General features: G+C 31.3%; 2 protein-coding genes across 2 annotated transcripts; one reads left to right on the top strand and one right to left on the bottom strand.

The window, feature by feature from the left end:
- Positions 1-1,062: 1,062 nt before the first annotated feature.
- LOC115710310 (transcriptional corepressor SEUSS) lies at positions 1,063-9,436 on the top strand. The gene is made up of 11 exons (XM_030638681.2): positions 1,063-1,166; positions 1,290-1,433; positions 1,977-3,534; positions 3,623-3,742; positions 4,019-4,067; positions 4,273-4,487; positions 4,574-4,642; positions 5,920-6,017; positions 6,451-6,544; positions 6,941-7,010; positions 7,934-9,436. The coding sequence occupies exons 3-11, from the start codon at positions 2,446-2,448 to the stop codon at positions 8,938-8,940; spliced, it is 2,811 nt and encodes a 936-aa protein (XP_030494541.2). The 5' UTR covers positions 1,063-1,166; positions 1,290-1,433; positions 1,977-2,445; the 3' UTR covers positions 8,941-9,436.
- Positions 9,437-15,626: 6,190 nt separating this feature from the next.
- LOC115710301 (uncharacterized) lies at positions 15,627-16,845 on the bottom strand. The gene is made up of 2 exons (XM_030638669.2): positions 16,257-16,845; positions 15,627-16,074 (listed from the first exon to the last, which is right to left on the bottom strand). Exons 1-2 carry the CDS (start codon positions 16,477-16,479, stop codon positions 15,755-15,757), a joined length of 543 nt encoding a protein of 180 aa, XP_030494529.1. The 5' UTR covers positions 16,480-16,845; the 3' UTR covers positions 15,627-15,754.
- Between the last annotated feature and the right edge of the window lie 3,242 nt (positions 16,846-20,087).

Here is a 20,087-nt window from a genome sequence, read left to right as displayed (position 1 = left end):
CCTGTACCAAATCATGTCCCATGAACTTTTAAGGTCGTTGAAAATGCCCCCTGAACTTTTGAGATTGTTGGATTTAAAGACTTTTGTCTAATTTCATTTTGTTTTACTATTTCAGTAATTGTTTATATACTAAACTATGCTCCCCAGACTTTGATATCTACCAAATCATGCCCTTCGAACTTTGACATGTACTAAATCATGGCTCCTGGACTTTCATCCATGTTAGACTTTTTTACTAAAATTAGAAAAAAAAAAAGTCCTTAAATCCAACAATCTCAATAGTTTAGGGGGTATTTTTAATGATCTTAAAAATTTAAAAAATTTGATACATGTCAAAGTTAGCAAAAATTCTAATTAGCCTATTTATATTAACTCCCTAAAAATGTAATTGAAAGAAAATTGTGAAAAAGTAAGTTATATTCTGTACAAATATATAAAAATAGCTTAATTTTAAGTAATTTGTATAAAATTTCATAAAATAAATGAATAATAACTTTTTAACTTTATTTCGATTCATATAACTTCTGTTACAGTATTAACAAATATATTTTCTTTCTTAATATCCTTTCTTTCATACCTAATACTCGATCCATCCTTAGATGGAAAATTGGAATAAAATGTTAAAAAAAATAAACTAACGATATACTAAACAGAAATTTGAAGAAAAAAAATAATAAGATCATAATGTAGTTAAAAAAAAGAATCTGCGACGAAAATAAAGAAAGTTAAGTAAGATAAACCGAGTTAAAGAAAAGTGAGATTAACATAAATTAAAAATTAGAGATCAAAGATACTAAAAATTAGAATAGATAAGAGTTCTTAATATAGAAACTCCATAGAAAAAAAAATATTTTAAGAACACAAACTTGAAAAATGGTGAGTAGGTTAAGAAGGTGTGAGGGAGCTACAGAGGAAGAAATTCCACAGAACAGTCAAGGGTAATTAAGTAATTTCAAAAGTACATCTAATCATATTTATTATTATTATATTATTATAATTTAATTCAGTATGATGATGATGATGATGATTATGATGCATATACATAGATATATGAGACATATGTATGTATGTGAGAAGTATGAGGAGAGAGAAAGAATAGGATTTGACTTCATGTAGAGAGAGAAAGAGAAGAAACAGAAGAAAAGAAAAGAAGAAAAGGTAAAGAGGTAAGGAGAATGAAGAAAATTCAATCCGATCGAATACAATTTTGACGTCCGCTAGACAAACTCACACTCAGTCTTTCTCTCTCTTCTTTCTCTCTCCTCTTTCCTTTCTATCTGTGAATACAGCGAGGTACAGGGCCGTGTGTTTGTGTGTACTTCTACTCCCATGGAAGAAAAAAGAGAGAAGAAGACATATACAGCTGACAAACCCTAATAAAGAGTTTAAACTACTTCAACAACAAAGAAGAATTAAGAAGAAGAAGAATAAGAGTAAGAAGTTGAGCTCTTTGGTTTGGTGTATTCGTTATTTGAGATTTGAAGCGTAACGGAATGAAATCCGAGTTTGGGTTTTCTTTTTTCGATCAGTTTGGATTGGAATATCTATTTTGTTTTAGAACTTTTTTTTTTCTTAGTCTGGGTGAGTTCATGATAGTCTGTTATTTGTTTCTATTACCGTTTTGGATCGTTGATTTGGGTATATGAACGGTCCGATCGAAAAGGTATTAATGTGTGCTTTTCACATTTTTTTTTCTTTCTTTCAATGGCTGTGGTTTTGCTTGTGTTTGCTCTAGTGTGATAAAGTTTGGATGTTTTATTCTTTTTTCATTGTCACTTTCATTTTGTGTTGAACTGGTTATTCGGCCTTCTGGGAGTGTAATTTGGGTACGACGTTGTGAAGTACGGGTTTATCTTTTTTTATTGTACTTGTATAATTTGGTTCAATTTATTTATTGTGTTTTTTGTTTTTTGTTTTGAGTTTTCAAGATTTGTTTTTTGGCTTTGAATTCTGATTTGATTTGTGATTTTGTTCAGGGTTTTGGATAATAGAAGTGAGGTACGTTATAAATTGGAATCTTAAGATAGGCCGATTGTTTTGCCTTTTGTGCTCAATGGTTGAGGTAACAGTGGATCTGGAACTTAGTGTATTAAACAGAGATCCACGCGACAGCCGGAGGAAGATTGTTTGTTTTGCGGAGATAGTGCAACTCTAGAATGTTCAGAATCAAAGATTGTTTTCTGGTTTTGGCTTGTTTTGGTGTCTGGCTTATGTTGTGTAAAACTCAGCACAATATGCTCTGGCATAAAGCTTTACCATTTCTATTGGTGCACACTAATGAGTCTGAAGCCTTTGGCCTTGGATTTTGGGTTGAAATACTATCTGGGATGAACTCTGTTCCCTGTTCTGTGAAACTTGTTATGTAATCTTAGTTTAGTCAATTCATGTTTTAGATAATTAGTCTTTACTTGGTTCAGTGTTTGTATCTTGTTGTTTTGAGAAGCAATGGTACCTTCCGGGCCGACCCCTCCTATTGGTGGTGCCCAGTCTGTTCCTCCTTCTCTTTTGAGATCCAATTCTGGTATGTTGGGAGCTCAAGGTGGTCCACTACCTGGACAGACAGCTTTTCCTTCACTTGTCTCGCCTCGAACTCAATACAATAATATGAATGTGCTTGGAAATGTTCCTAACGTTTCTTCTTTCCTTAATCAATCTTTTGGTAATGGGGTTCCAAATTCTGGGCTTTCTGGTCCTGGAAGTGGCCAGCGTGGTGGTATTGATACAGGGTCTGAGTCAGATCCACTTCCTTCTGTTGGCAATGGAATGAACTTTAATGCTCCTTCATCAACTTATGTATCACCAAATATGGCTAACCCTGGCTCTTCTGGTCAAGGTCAGGGTCAATATTCTAATGCTTCTGCTAACCAGCTTTTATCGGATCAACAGCAGTCTCAGCAGCTTGATCCTCAGAGTTTCCAACATGGCCAGCCGCCAATGCAACAGTTTTCTGCTCCTCACAATACACAGCAACAGCAACAACAATATCAGGCTATGCGAGGAGGCTTAGCTGGTGGACAGGTCAAGTTAGAACCCCAAGTGAACGATCATGGACAACAGCAGCTGCAATCCCAACAACAACAACAGTTGCATCCCTTGAGAAATCTTAGTGCGGTAAAGATGGAACCACAGCAACTACAGAGTATGAGAAGCTTACCGGCAGTAAAGTTGGAACCCCAGCATTCTGATCAGTCTTTGTTTATGCACCAACAGCAGCAGCAGCAACAACACCAGCAGCAACAGCAGCAGCAGCAACAACAACAACATCAACAGCAACAACAGTTCCTCCACATGTCAAGGCAGTCCTCGCAAGCTGCTGCAGCTCAGATTAACCTCTTGCACCAGCAAAGATTCTTACAATTACAGCAGCAGCAACATTTCTTATCGACTATGCCTCAGCATCAGCAACGGTCTCAACTACAACAGCTTCAACAGCAAAATTTGCCATTGAGATCTCCTGCTAAACCTGCATATGAACCTGGGATGTGTGCAAGGCGTTTGACAAGTTATATGCATCAGCAACAACAAAGGCCTGAAGTACGATACACTCAAATTCTTTGTCTTTGTACTATTTACTCCAGTATATATTCTGCTGTTTTTATCATCATGGCTACTTTCCATGCAGGACAATAATATTGAATTCTGGAGGAAATTTGTCTCTGATTTCTTTGCTCCCCATGCAAAAAAGAAATGGTGCGTTTCTATGTATGGAAGTGGTCGGCAAACAACTGGTGTTTTTCCACAGGTATGCTGCAGCCATACTACATTTTTACATTTTATTGCCAATGATAGGCTCACTCGAACTGTGGCTATCTCTTTTCTTGGCGTTTAAATGCATGTGCACTTGAAAGATTTACATACAAATTTAAAACAAAAGAATAAAACAGTATACCAACTTGTGGATATCATTTTTACTTGTCTCACGCTTATTGTTGCTCGCTAGTAATTTCCCGGCTGGTGCTCAAAAGAAAAAAAAATTGTAGCTCAGTTGTAACTTAAATTTTACTTTCTACATTTGCAGGATGTATGGCATTGTGAAATATGCAATCGAAAGCCTGGCCGTGGGTTCGGTACGTAATGCTTTATACATTTTAGAATTTTAGTGCTTATTGCCTAGTTTTATGGTCGTAGTGCTTTATTTTTTTTTTATTCATTTTTCAATACTGCAGTGTTAACACTATGTATTCAGTATGTTCGCATAAAGTATTTTTTTTGTCTTTGGGATAACTGATATATGCTTGGTAACTGATAATTTTATGCTTAATGTACTTTCAGAAGCGACAGTAGAGGTTCTCCCCCGGCTTTTCAAAATAAAGTATGAAAGTGGTACTTTGGAGGAACTTTTGTACATTGATATGCCCCGTGAGTACCACAATTCTTCAGGCCAGATTGTCTTAGACTATGCAAAGGCAATACAAGAAAGTGTTTTTGAGCAACTTCGTGTTGTTCGTGATGGCCAACTACGAATAGTTTTCTCTCCTGACCTCAAGGTTGTGCTTAGCAAGATTGTTTTCACATATCCTATGGCTTCAATTCTTTCAAGGCATTACTTATGTATGTTCATTCTTTATACCAGATATGCTCTTGGGAATTTTGTGCAAGGCGTCATGAAGAGCTAATCCCTCGGAGATTGTTGGTACCTCAGGTAATTTGATTGACTATATAGTTTGGCTTTGTAGAGTACCTGTACATAAATGGGTGATCTGAGTATGTTTTAATTGGTAACAAGACGACACGTAATGGTCAGGATGAGTAATGAGAATGACAGGGAACTTTAAATGGGGCTTTAGTTGATTTAATTGCAAGTGTTTTGGATTGCAATGAAAAATGTATTTAATTTCTAGAATGTCCGTATAACATAATATATATGTACTTTTTGCTAAAGAAATTTAGTGAATAGTGTTCAAGATTATGATTTCATTCTACATATTGTATTATTTTGGAAAGTTTGTCAAAATTAAAACAAGTTTTCACAGTTTTTAGTGCTTTGTAAGTTTGTCATGGCTTTCAATGTCTTAACTTAGCCTGATGGGGTGTTTGGATGAAGTGCTATAAGAGTTTTTTGATATTTTGATGAACTCCCAATCTAAGTTACGTTACTAAAGAATTACTTGTTATGGAAGTTGTAGTGATGGTAAGGGGTTTCCATGCAAATGATCTTTTTTAGTTTCTCACGTCTTTTGTATTTTATGAAAACAAAAGTGAATTTCCAACTGTAATGTAATCTGTTGATTCAAATTTTGACATTTTTTCGTATAAGAACTCAAACTTCATTGACGGGTTTGGTTTATTTTTCTCTCAAAATACACTTTCTGAACGTGATTTTAAAAGTTATTGCTAATTTCCATTCTATATCTGGAAGCAGTGTAAGATTTTTTTTTCCTAAATAATTTTGTGATGTTTTAATATTTAGCGTGTTGCATTTATGATTATTTTATTAATTAAAGTACTTGCCGAAAACATGAGTAAATAAGTGCTTACTTTTGGACAGATTTTTGAATCTAGAAAGTGAAGCATATAACATAATGTGGACTGTTACTGAATCTGAGTATATTATTTTTCCTTGTACTTGAGGTGCTCTGTAAATTACAATATTATTAATAAAATTGTATATATTGGCAACTATTTGGTCCTTTACAAAAATCTAGAATTGAAATATATTAGAATTTGGATTTCTGAATTCTGTTTTGTTCATAATGATTATAGTCGGTAATTATTTTGATTCGCACTTAGATCTGGATTTCCTTGTAGTTCTTTTTGGCTTTTAAATGTGGATGAACATGAATCATATGGCTCTTTTTGCTCTAATGTTAGTCCAGTAGTGGTGGTCAATTTGATGTATCCATTTAATAATAAGAATGCTTCTGCCATTGAGTGTATGCTAGTATATTATGCATATCTAATGTTCTTTTTAATGTACAGGTTAGTCAGCTCGGTGCTGCAGCTCAAAAATACCAAACTGCTACTCAAAATGCTTCTTCGAATCTATCACTTCCAGAGATGCAAAATAACTGTAATATGTAGGTTTCCGTGCTGTGACCCATTTAATAAATGTATTTATTTTTTCATCAATGTTAAATTTTTGCAGTTTATGAGTAAGTTCAGACATTTCTAATTAGGCCTAGTATTATAAGGCTAAAGTTCTTTATAGAAGCATGCATGTGTAATGGTTTTCCCATTTATTATTTTTGAAGCACCTCCCTTTGGTATATACTATATAGATTAATTCTGTATTAAAATTATTTATTTTGTCATTTAGGTGTTAATGTGAAGTAATTCTGGCTTTCTTTTTCTTCAATCTCTGTTTGTATGATTTTCATACTAATAATAAGGATCAAATATTTGTATAGGTCATGGTTGTCAATTTGTTGACTCCTATTTATTATAATTTTTAATGGTTTGACTTGACTTCAAATGTCCTGACTGGATTTAAATGGGGCTATTGTATGCTAGGTTTGTGGCGTCAGCTCGCCAATTGGCGAAAACTTTGGAGGTGCCATTGGTGAATGATTTAGGCTATACAAAGAGATATGTACGCTGCTTGCAGGTAATTTTTTCTTCTTTAAAGGAAAATGTGTCATTATTCAGTTTTTGTTTATGAATGACATTGATTTAATTAATTGTGGGTGTGTTTCGGGGATCTGCTAGTTTTTTGTGAGATATCATTTTGATGTTATCAACATAGTGGCAAAAGTTTCACTTTCACCGTTATGTGTCATCTTCCTATCGCTGTGATATTTTAAATAGTTTCTTATCACATCTAATATTTCCAAATCGGTTTACGGTTCTAATACTTGTCAATGCATATTGAGAAGACTAAGAAATGTTGATCAGGTTCAACTCTAAGACAACTTTCACATTAGTAGCTTTTTGAATACTGTTTATATATTTTTGTTTTCATTTTTGCTCCCTTTTAAATTCTAATTACATTATTGCCTTTCAGATTTCGGAAGTGGTTAATAGTATGAAAGATTTGATTGATTACAGTCGAGAAACAGGGACAGGACCTATGGGTAAGCTTAATGTAGTTTATCCTATATAGTTGTAACTTTTGTTTTAATTATCCGTGTTTTATTTTTTTCCATGTGCATAATAACTTAAAGTTGAAATCTACTTTCGATCCATTTACTCTTTTAGGCTATGTTTGGAAGTTGGATTGTGGTGAGGGAAAAAAATTAAAAAAAGTGTGGAGAATAAAAAAAAAAAATCAATTTTTCATATTTGGTATGAAATTTGTTGTTGAAGCAAGTTTTTTTCCGTACATATTTTCTTTCCATACCAAACATGAGAATTTTATTTTTTTAAATTCTTTTATGTGCCACTTTTTTTCCCTGTAATTTCCTTACTACCAAAATCCAACTTTAATGTATAAATCAATCAAAGAATTTGGTTGCAGATTAGAAACTTTAGCATTTTATGTTGCCATTTGCCTTCCACATTTCTTTTTTTGATTTGATATTACCCAATATATATATTAGAAACTGTAAGCAATGAAATTGCTTGGGAATTTGAGTCAGAAAATGTGTAGTGCATAGTCGACAGATAAGTTCTAAATAAATTGCTACTGCCAACTCTGTTACACTTGAATGCTTATATTAGTTTACAAGTGAAGTTACAGTAACGGTTAAGCTTCAGGGGACATAAGAACAAGTGATTTAGTATATAATTTGTTAGCTATCTAACATGAGTGACTCTCCTCCACATAATTTAATAAATAAATAAACAATAAAATAAATAAAAGTTCATGCAGGCTTTAACATTTGGGTTGGACATTAAATTGGACATATGATAGTATTATATCAACGTCTTTTGGCAAGTTGAGCCATCCAAGGTTGTTCGTTTATTGGATTAGATATTTTATGACAATGTAGAGTGAGTTTTATTCTTGATTGCATGCAGTTTTATATTTGCTGCTTATCTTTATTTATTTTTTCAGAGAGTTTGAACAAGTTTCCTAGAAGGACTAGTACGTCATCTGGGGTTCACAGTCAAGCACAACAATCTGATGAACAGCTTCAACAGCAGCAACAACAGCAACAGCAGCAACAACAGCAGCAGCAGCAGCAGCAAGCAATGTCCCATAATTCAAACGGTGATCAAAACACTGTTCAAGGTACTATGCAACTTGCTGCAAGCAACGGTGTGGCTAGTGTAAGTAATGCTATGAATACAGCTTCCACATCTTCCTCTCCAAGTACAATTGTTGGGCTGCTTCACCAAAATTCCATGAACTCGAGACAGCAAAGTTCTTTGAATAATGCAAGCAGTCCTTATGGAGGTAGTTCAGTGCAGATTCCATCACCCAGTTCTTCTAGTACGATCCCACAGCCACAACCTAATCCTTCACCATTTCAGTCACCAACACCCTCGTCGTCTAACAATCCTCCACAACAAACATCACATGGTGCCTTGTCAGCTGGTAATCACATGAACACCGCAAATTCACCTGGAAATATCTCCATGCAACAGCCTGCTCTTTCTGGTGAGGCTGATCCGAGTGATTCACAGAGTTCTGTTCAGAAAATCCTACATGAAATGATGATGAATAACCATCTTAATAATAGCCCGGGAGGTATGGCCAGTGTTGGATCGATGGGGCATGATGTGAAAAATGTGAACGGTATATTACCAACGAATAACAACACAGGTATAAATAATAGCAACTGCCTAGTGGGGAACGGCATGGCCAACGCTAATTCGGGTATGGGGGTTGCAGGGTTTGGAAATATGGGTGGTGGACTTGGTCAGTCTGCCATGGTTAACGGAATCCGAGCTCAAATGGGAAATAATTCCATGGCAAACGGAAGGGTAGGAATGCCGTCCTTAGGTCGAGATCAGATCATGCATCATCAACAGCAAGATTTGGGAAACCAGCTGCTTAGTGGGCTAGGAGCTGTTAATGGGTATAATAATCTTCAATTTGATTGGAAGCCATCCCCTTGAAAAAAAGCTCAATGTGAACGCCATTGACATTGTGGTCGTTGATTATGGCTGCATGTGCAGCCTGAGCAAAATGACAGAATTGCCCCTGGGTGGGTGGTGGCCCTGTGGAGACATAGATGATCAAAAACAAGAGCTGCTGATATATATTTAACAGGGCTGCTCTCCCACTTTGTACTAATCTCAAATTTATATATAAGAAAAGGAAAATCTGGTGGCTGGTTTGTGTTGCTGAGGGCTAATTTTTCTTGTGTTTTTTTTTGGTACTTCTATATATTCTTTTCCTTTTTTTTCTTTTTTAAATCTTAATATATTACAGTAATAGATTTTGCACCTTCCACAGTCTCTTTGTTTTTCCTTGTGTTAGCGGATTGGGCAGAGCATATGATTGACCAAAATAGTATATTACTATATTCTAGCAAAACAAGCTCTGTTTTTCTTTTGTAGCTTCCTAAATATTGCTCTAATTCCAAATTTAAAATATATATTTATTTATGAATATATATATTTATATAGTTGACCCAACATTGCTAAGAGGTACATGTTTGTCTTATTATACTCATTATTTATATGTATATATTTTGAAGAGTTGATCAGAATTTAGTTTTGGAGTTTGATCAAACATCACAATGCAAAGTGATTGCGTGTAATTATAAAAGAATCGAATAAAGAATAAAGCTAACAATTTTACCACTTGTCTCACTTTTAATATAACAATTGATATGAAAGATTTTCTTTTTTGTGAGGAACTGATATAAAAGAATTGGTTACCAAAAAAATAATAATAATAAATAAATAAAAGAAACTGAAGCATAAAATGTCATTTGCCAAATCAAAATAGTTTTGAGAAATTAAATAGTACTAATAACTTTAAATTAAATAGTTTTGGGAGAAAATCTGTCTTTCTAAAGCCGAAGGAATGGATTTTTAAATGTCAGTAATTGGAACAAAACAGCCTTGATGAAGAATATATGGACACTAGCTGTAAAGAAAGATAATTTACGGATCAAATGGATTCATAGTGTTTATTTGAAGAATGGAGATTGTTAGAACCACAAGGCTTCCATCCATAGTAGTTGGTATTGGGAGGAAGCTTGTGGAAATAAAAGATGAGATGAGAAGAAACTGGGATTCAAGTCAGGTTCATGCTTTGGAGTATAAAATTTCAGATGGATACAAGAAGCTTCAGCAACCTCAAGACCGAATTCACTGGTGTAATCAAGTTTGGTCTAGACTCAACCATCCTAAGCATAGTTTTATTCTTTGGATGGTTGTGTTGGACAGACTTAAGACAAGAGAAAGACTAAAAAGAATGCATATAACAGAGGTAGATGACTGTTGTTTTTGCAACAATCAAATAGAGAGTAAAGACCATCTTTTCTTTCAATGCAACAGAACAGGCAGCATACTCCAACAAGTGAAAGAATGGATCGGTTGGAAGACTCCTGCATCAGACCTGACTGCTTTCATCCGAAGCATTAGCAGGTCCAAGAGAAGCAAGTTCCAGCAGCAAGTCCTTTCGGCTGTCATTGCTGGTTTGGTATATTTTATATGGCTGCAACGAAATGAAGTTTTATGGCAGCAGAACCCGAAAACTCTACACATTCAAGAACTTAAATGGCAAATCAAAACAAGAATTTCTTGTGTATTATCAAAGAAAATCAAACAAGAAGATAGGATGTGGTTTGATAGTTTTTTTTTTTTTTTTTTTTTGAATGGAAAATGTAAAACTTCATTAACCAACAAACTCCGTCACCAAACAAGGTAACAAATCAGTAGGAACAGACTCCATACTGAAGGTACGATCAGGATACAACTTAGAGGCTCTAGCAAAGCTATGAGCCACTGAATTAGCAGATCGTTTAACAAAAATAACCTCAACGGTACTCAAATCCGCAAGCAAATTTTTACAACTTTGAATGACTTGACCAAACAAAGAAATCATACAAATAGAACTCCGTAATGCTTGCACAACCCCAAGACAATCACTCTCCACAGTCACATGATGCCATTGCTTCAATTTGATAGTTTGTAAACATTGTTTGTATAGATATTTTGCATCCTTTCATAAGAGTGCTTAGATTGTAAAAAGAAGTTTGTGCAATGAAATTTTTGATTCATAAAAAAAAAATACTTTAACTTTGACATTTTACCTTAAACAATTGTCAATCACGGAAAACTTCCGGCAGTGTCTATATTATTAAAAATTTAATTACAACATTTCACTTTTTTGTTTATTTACATCTAACCTTCATTTTTTATACCATGTATATATACCATATATAACTTTTCTATTTTTTTTTTACATTATTAAAATATTATTTCTTTAAATGTATTATTAATTGAAATAAGAGAAATGAGATAAAAGAAAATAGTAATAAATGTTGTAAAATATTGTATAATATATATTTATAGATGGCTATAATAATGAAGAATCAATCATTTAACCAAAGATGAAAATTATCATTAATGTTTAATTGTATTTTCATTTATTAAATTGATTTAGTTTCTTATTCTTTTAGTCTCATTCTTGTATAAATAGGAGTTCACCTTATTAAAAAAAATAACTTAGAGAAAAATCTCATTCATTCGCTCATTCTATTTGTCTTCTCATTCTTTTATTTCTTACTCTATTCTATATTATTTTATAATAGATTATTAACACGAGTCTTTACTTAAGGTAAATATTGTCTGTTAAAGTTCTTGAATTATTTCGAAGTCATGATAAATTATATATATATTTATTTATATATATATATTATTTGACTAAAATAATTTCAAGAACTCTTTTCTTTGTTATTTATATATTATATATGTGTATATGTTCTTATTCTTATATATTTATTTTTAAATTCATATATATTATATGTTTTATTATTTACAATATATTTTATATAATTTGTCTCTAAGATTTGATAAAGAATATATAAATTATGAATATATCCCGAAAATTATGTGTCATCGATAAAATCTTACATATATTCTGAAGATTATGCAAACATGATATTCATCGTTATATAATTGACTAAAAAATAATAAAAGAGATGAATATATATTCATATTCTTTATAAATTTTTTGCATATAAGATTATGCAAACATAATATTTATTAATATATAATTGATTGAAATATAATAAATAATGAATATATACATTATTATATATTTAATAATAAAAAAATAATTATAATATTGCTATAAATTTCAGTAAATATTCTATATTTGTCAAAAAGATAAATTGTATTTATGAATATAATTACAGAATATTGAAAAAATTTATGATTGATGCAAATATTTATATTAGACATTATTAATTTATTGCATATGATATATTAAAGATCGTATTTTGCATACATCTTGAAGATTATGCTAAAATTATATTTATATATTCTTTGAAATATTATAAAAGAAATTGTTGAATAATTTTTTATATTTTTTTTGGGTAAAAAATTAATAAGTTTCTAAAAAATTTATAATAATGTTCTACTTGTTCAACGTTATTCCCCGAAGTGAATGCAATAATTTTAAATGATTAAGGATATTATTTACTACTCAAATATTTTCAAAAGAAATTAAAAACTCAAGAAGATGAAATATTACACATAATCAAAGAGTGTGAAATATATATAGCATGTGTCAAAGATCTTTGTATGAAACAAAGACATGTAAGTAAATTATTAGTTGAGAAACACGTATGATTGTCTATACAATATAAATTCATAAATTATACGTTATGATAGATGCTTGAAGAATTTTTTATTATATTGTAAATGATTGAAGAACAAATCTTGAAGATTATGCCAAAATTATATTTATATATTCTTTGAAATATTATAAAAGAAATTGTTGAATAATTTTTAAAATTTTTTTTTTTGGTAAAAAATTAACAAGTTTCTAAAAAATTTATAATAATGTTCTACTTGTTCAACGTTATTCCCCGAAGTGAATACAATAATTTTAAATGATGGATATTATTTACTACTCAAATACTTTCAGAAGAAATTAAAAACAACAAGAAGATGAAATATTACACGTAATCAAAGAGTATGAAATATATATATCATGTGTCAAAAATCTTTGTATGAAACAAAGACATGTAAGTAAATTATTAGTTGAGAAACACGTATGATTGTCTATACAATATAAATTTATAAATTATACGTTATGATAGATGCTTGAAGAGTTTTTTATTATATTGTAAATGATTGAAGAACAAACTTTTATTTCTTTTTATATATTGAAAAACTAAAACTAAGCATACGTGTCTTATATATAACATTAATCTAATATGTATATACATAACTTAATATTGACTTAAATTTAATATTAGATATTTTATTAATTAATTAATTATAATATTTTTCTTAATTAATTAATCCATCAATATTTATAAATTGGATAAAAAATTAAAAGTGAGATAATTAAGAAGAGAACAAATAAACATATTAAAATTAATTATATAGTGTCATGTCACCGCCTCATATCTCTCCTTTATATATATATATAGATATTAAATATATATAGTTTGTTCATAAGTAGAGAAGTCCTGAAGCATTTCATATGCATTAAGAATTACATATATATGATCATTTGATATGAAAATTAAGATCATACAACAAGAATAAAATAAATATATAGTCTTGGAGTACCATTATTTTTGCCAATAAAAATTTATATTATTATTAATGTGTTATGTTCATATATCTACTTGAAATTTTAAACTTTGGTAAGAACAAAGTTGTATATACACATGATTCAATAAGTTGGATAATTATTGAAGTTCCAAGAACTCCCCATCCATAATTTAGAGTCTCACATACACTCTGGAAGAGTTATAGATAATATATGGTCATAAATAATATACAGTGATATTTTAAAAGTGATAACAATAATCTCATAAGATATATTATCACCAAAATAATTATAGATCGTATGTGCATGAGGGTGAGACATATTCATGTTGTACTCTTTTTCTTTTAGTTCAGGTTTTGGTCCACTGAGTTTTCCTAACAAGGTTTGTAACGAGACAATTTGCACATAATTATGAATATGAAATATATATATTGCGCTCTATTTTTCTTAGCTCAAGTTTTATCTCATTGGGTTTTCCTGACAATATTTTTAACGAGACAACTTTAAATCATGCTAATATACTTGCACTTTATGAAGCAAGTAGAAAATATATGAGAGTGAGATTATTGGCATAATATATTTGGAAAATATATGAATTACACTCAATAAAAAAATATCAACACAAGCAATTCTCTATGAAGATAATACTGCTTGCATCACTCAACTAAAATGAGGGTACATCGAAGGAGATAGAATTAAAACACATTTCACCAAATTCTTCTTAATACATTTCAAGAGAATGCATATTGGTGTCCGACATATTCAATAAAGTGTCAATCTTGCAGACTTATTCACGAAGTCATTACCGCTATTAATATTCGAGAAGATGGTTCACAAGATTGAAATTCGTCGATTAGAAGATCTCCACGAATGCCTAAATAATGGGGAGTTAATTCATATTCCACTCATTTTTCTCTTGACCAAGTTTTTGATCCACTAGGTTTTCTGGCAAGGTTTTTGAGCACCTATTATGGACATCCAAAAGGAAGTGTTGTAAAATATTATTTAATATATATTTATCGTTGACCATAATAATGGAGAATCAATTAGTTACCCAAAGATGAAAATCACTATTAATGCTTAATTGTATTTTCATTTATTGCATTGATTTAATTTCTCATTTTTTTTAGTCTTAAATCCTTGTATAAATAGGGATTCACTTCATTAAAATAAATAACTGAGAATCTCATTCATTTTCTCATTTTCTTTGTCTTGTCTCATCTTTTATTTCTTTCTCTATTTTATATTATTTTATAACTGAGAATTTTATTTTCCCCAAACTATAACCTGTTAAAATCGTTACAAATATTCCTATACAGTTAAGTTCTGCTTCACATGTACAGTTATAGTACAATAGTTTATTTAATAATTTTAAACTATCCGAAATCTAATTTATTAACAGTAAAAAATATTAGCTCAGTGAATATATATTCTCATAATTCATAGTTAACAGTTATATTGCTATATTTATGCATTTATTTTTTATCTTGATCCTTGAATTGCAGGATTTAATGTCATGTTATTGCTATACACCAACAAATTGCTTAAAGAATTAAGTAGAATATGACTGAATGAGAATATTTACAAGGATGTTTATAGTCCAAAAGAAATTTTTGTAACAAAAATATGTTCAAAGAGTAAAACTCGACAATGATCAGTACGAGGGACAAATTCTGTTTATTTTAAAAAATAATTACAGAAGAGATAGAAAAAGAAATAATAATATTTTTAAAAATAAAATAAAAATGAAGAGCTAAATTTTTTCTAGATGTGGAAATGAAATTATGGATTATAGCTGATGAAGGAACATGTTTCTTCAAAATAATGAAGAATGAGCTATTTTTAGTTTACTAATGACACTTGAGATTAGCTCAATCAATTCCAAACCCAGTAAAAAAAATAATGATATATATTCTTAATTGATGTGCAATATTCATATATGGTGTATTTGTATTGGTTTTTGATATTAGTAACAGATAACAAACATTTTCAATATACAAATGACAAAGATATAACAATTGAAAATTCAACAGAAAATATATGAGTTAATCTTAAAACATAACATAACAACAATGAATATGTATTTATAAAAAATATATATATAGGCAGAGAGTGAATAATTATTGATGTTTGTGTTTGTTACATAGAGTGGTTGTAGTTACTAGAATTAATGTATTTAATTATTACTTACTGCTCTACATATTTTTCAATGGTAGCAGATAAGGTGGACTTAGGCACTGCACCAATTACACTCTCTTTCTTCTCACCATTCTTGAAAAATAGCACTGTTGGGATGCTTCTTATTCCATATTTTGTGGCAATGTTAGGGCTATCATCTGTGTTGAGCTTGAAACAACCAATCTTCCCCGAATACTCTTTCGCCAGCTCATCAATTACCGGCGCAATCATCCGACACGGTCCACACCATGGTGCCCAAAACTCCACCAAAACTGGATTCTCACTTGCAACCACAAGGTTATCCCAACTTGATTCTGTCACTACTTGAACTGCATATCATATCAATACATTTTTATCTTTTTGTTAATTTAACTTATTTTCATATGAGGTGTCATACTACTTCAAGTATGATTAAATATCAAAACTATTAATTATTCATAAAACATAGTAACAATGTTAGACACTACTAGTACTTAATAAAAAATTAGATATAGATATAAATATATTGTACCTGTGTTTAGAGCTTCACGAGCTTGGCAAACAAAGATTGATTTTCTTGAAGTGGTTTTAGAATAACCAAAAGAAGGGAAAGAGAGAGGGGATTTCTTCAAACCTTTGTTGAAACTTACTAAATTAAGCTTTTCTTTTGAAGAAAATGTATGAATATGGCATTGTACAATACCACTACCAACTCTTGTTGTACTACTCACTTGCAAACAGTTCCCCAAAGCCATTCTAAACAACTCCCAATATTTTTTTTTTGTTGTTGGGCTTAATTAATGGAGTTCTAAAATGAAAGAAAAAAGAATGAAAATGTTTGTATACTGGTGGACAGGTGTTTGGTAGTTGAGATTTCTTCTCAATTTTAGATATCAAGATTTTCAAAACCTCAATCTGGGTTTTCTATTATTAATTTATTTATTTATTTATTATAAAGTGGATATTATGCCTGGATTTGTATGGTGCTAACTTGTGCTTGAATATATGTGGACAATACTTAATATGTTTTTAACTATAGAAGAAATAAAATGAAGAAAAAAAAAAGGTCTCCTTCATAGTCCTACAAATTGGCTTGATAATAATTTAAAGTGAGGAAAATTCCAACGGGTATATAAAGATAAATCTCCCAGGGCAAATAGCAGTGTGGACTACAGACTTCTAACTTCTTATCCATATTGGAGAATAAAATTGGCTATTTTCTTCTTTGGTTTTCATTCATTCCAGTTATTTTCACCATAATTAATATGCTATATTCCACTGCAAAGAAATCATTATTTGGAAAGAATATATATATATATATATATATATATATATATAAATATATATATATATAAACTGACACTGTAAACAATTAATTCAAAATGAGAAATGTACCCTCCCTTCCACTCTCTTATCTCTTTCAAATCCATTTTTCTACTATAATATTTTCTTATATTTGTTTATTTTATTTTATTAAAATTAAAAATGAGTGAAATTGATTAAATAAGGGATAAAAAAAAAATACTTCTATCAACAAATTTCTAAACTATACCATTATATGTAATGACTTTTATTTATTTTTATTTTATTTTTTAACATTAAATATTCAATAATAATTTTTTGTTTGAAATATATATCTTACAAAATAACTACTATTCTTTATTTTTTTTTGAAAGGAAAATCAAACTTTATTAACCTTCAAATTCTGTCACCAACATAGGCAACAACTCAGTTGGAATATTTTCCATATGGAAAATACAATCAGGATAAAATAAAGACGCCCTTGCAAACTCATGAGCGACTCTATTAGCTGACCGCTTAATAAAACAAAAATAAAAATTGCTTAAATTAGCCAACATGGCTTTGCATTCCTGAATCACACAACCAAAATAAGAAGACAGACTAGTCGAACTTCTTAAAGTTTGGATGACCAGAAGACAATCGCTCTCCACCCAAACAGAACTAGGCGGTTGGTTTTTGATCCAACTTAGAGCTTCCCGAAAGCTCAAAGCTTCAGCAACAGTCGGAGCAATATTGCCCATGTGCAACTTAGTATGGCCTTCAGTGAGTAAATCGTTATGGTCTCTTACTACAAAAGCACCCCCAAACTGATTCTGTCCTTCAAAGATAGCTGCATCCACATTGATCTTGATGCTGTCAAACTGTGGTTTAAGCCAACGCTCCATCCCATCACAATACTGAAGATCATCCCATCATAGTACCAATGAGAGAGAAAAAGAAAAATCCCTTTACATGTGACCCATGGTCCTATTTATATGCATTTATGGGGAGTTTAGTTAGTCAAATTACTTCACTAATAGAAGAAAATATAATGAAAGACATAATTAAGGTATTAGTTATTGGCACATGGACGTGTCTTGTCTTGTCTCTTTTACTTCTGACATATCACACCAGCTCTATTATGTTAGCTAGTGGGTGTGCCTATCCCCAACACATTTATCATTTTTCTTATTCGACTAAGTCCCCATAAGGTCAGAGAAAGTAGAGAGGGATGCTCTGATCTTATAGGGACTTAGTCGAATAAGCAAAATGAACTAGATGAATTCTCCTTTTATATGGAAGTAGGTCATATTAAAATATTAATAAAATAATACCAAAAATATTAAAAATCACTTTAGACTGATCTTGGCCATTGATGATGATCTAACGGTAAAAATTGACTCTTAATAAAAATCGTCAATTTTTAGATTTTGAATCTCGTTCGTCGGATCATTTTCGGGTAATTTGTAAAAAAAATACAACTGTCTTGGGCACGAATTTTAGACTTAAAATCTTCAGAATTGTGATATGGGTGTGAGACATGACTTGATAGATATTTGAATAGCTTCAAAACACAAGTTGAATCACGTCAATATTGAGGGACTTATGGCTGTTTTATTGAAAGTTGTTCAGCACCCAGCGCCCAGGTTGCCAGCCCAACGTGCAAGTTGACATGGGTAAGTGAAAAAACATCTAAAACTTGTAGTTTTTGATGCCTAAGTGATATGTTGATATCACATAGTCTGATTCTTTGTTTTAGTGAACTTGTTCACCAGTTCTCAGATATGTCACCTTTGGGTGAAATCGGACAGACTCGAAACTTTCCGATTTTGCTGATATTCCACCTAATTAAAATAGAAAAATTGTTGGGGTTCTATGCCCTAAATAAAACTCATTTTAATATAATCTTATTTACTAATCAATAGAAGATCATAAATCATTTTAGTTCACATGTTACTTTTATGATTACATGTTTAATATACAAATTCTGTTAAATCCCAAACATATGGTTATTCATGATTATAGTAATGTCAACACAGTAAAAAATAATCATGATTATATGCTTCAAAATATTTAGTCCCATGATTTATCAGTGCACTTGATTTACACTGTCGTGATAATTAACAATTAAATTTGGTTACACATATATAAATATGTGGAATGTCTTTTCTAGGACGTTGGCAAAGTATACTAGTATCAGATATATTAGTTATACATCGGACTAGATCGATATTAACAGTGAAAAATATATCATAAGTGTAACGCCCTAAATAATTAGGCACGCTACCCAATTTATTTATGAAATCCTAATCCCCTAAATGGGATTACTAATCAAAATAGCGCAGAATTTAAACTTTTGTAATAAACGGAATGAAAATAAAACTTGTAATAATTTAAACTTTACAATAGTTGGGATCCCAAAAATATTTACAAACTTTATTACAAGTCTCTTTCAGTTAGCCGACCTAAGCGGCAAAATAGAGTTTCAAAAGTTCAACACTGGTAGACCCTTAACCCGCTTGGTCTGATATGACTCGAACATGTACATTCTTCGCCCAGCTCCTGAACTCATGGCTGATCAGCTAATGCCTTACCCTTTCCTGCACAGTAGAGCACCCGTGAGCCAAGCCCAGCCAGACAGTATATAACATAACATTAATAATATGCTCATCATACTATATAGACAGTAATGCCATTCATATATGTCTGTGTGTCACAGACCTGCATGTCACACTCACATGCCTATTTATGTCTACGTGGCGTAGACCTATGTGCTGCGGTCACACATCTATTTATATCTACGTGGCGTAGACCTACGTGTTGCTCTCACACGTCTAATTACAATAAGGCCTTAGAATAGTTCATCTCGGTTCTGGTTACCGAATCCAACTTGATTATGCCTTGACGCATAACCCTTAATCTCAATATGTGAAACACATAATTATTGGTGCCACTGCACTATTTGTCTATTTGCTATAGACCTGCATGTTACGCTCACATACCTATTTATGTCTACGTGGCGTAGACCTACGTGTTGCTCTCACACGTCTAATTACAATAAAGCCTTAGTAGGGTTTACCTC

The sequence above is a fragment of the Cannabis sativa genome, chromosome X (genome assembly GCF_029168945.1).
Source record: "Cannabis sativa cultivar Pink pepper isolate KNU-18-1 chromosome X, ASM2916894v1, whole genome shotgun sequence".
NCBI classification, from domain to species: domain Eukaryota; kingdom Viridiplantae; phylum Streptophyta; class Magnoliopsida; order Rosales; family Cannabaceae; genus Cannabis; species Cannabis sativa.
Note: the sequence above shows the minus strand (reverse complement) of the source record. Positions and strands in the feature narration are given on the sequence as shown.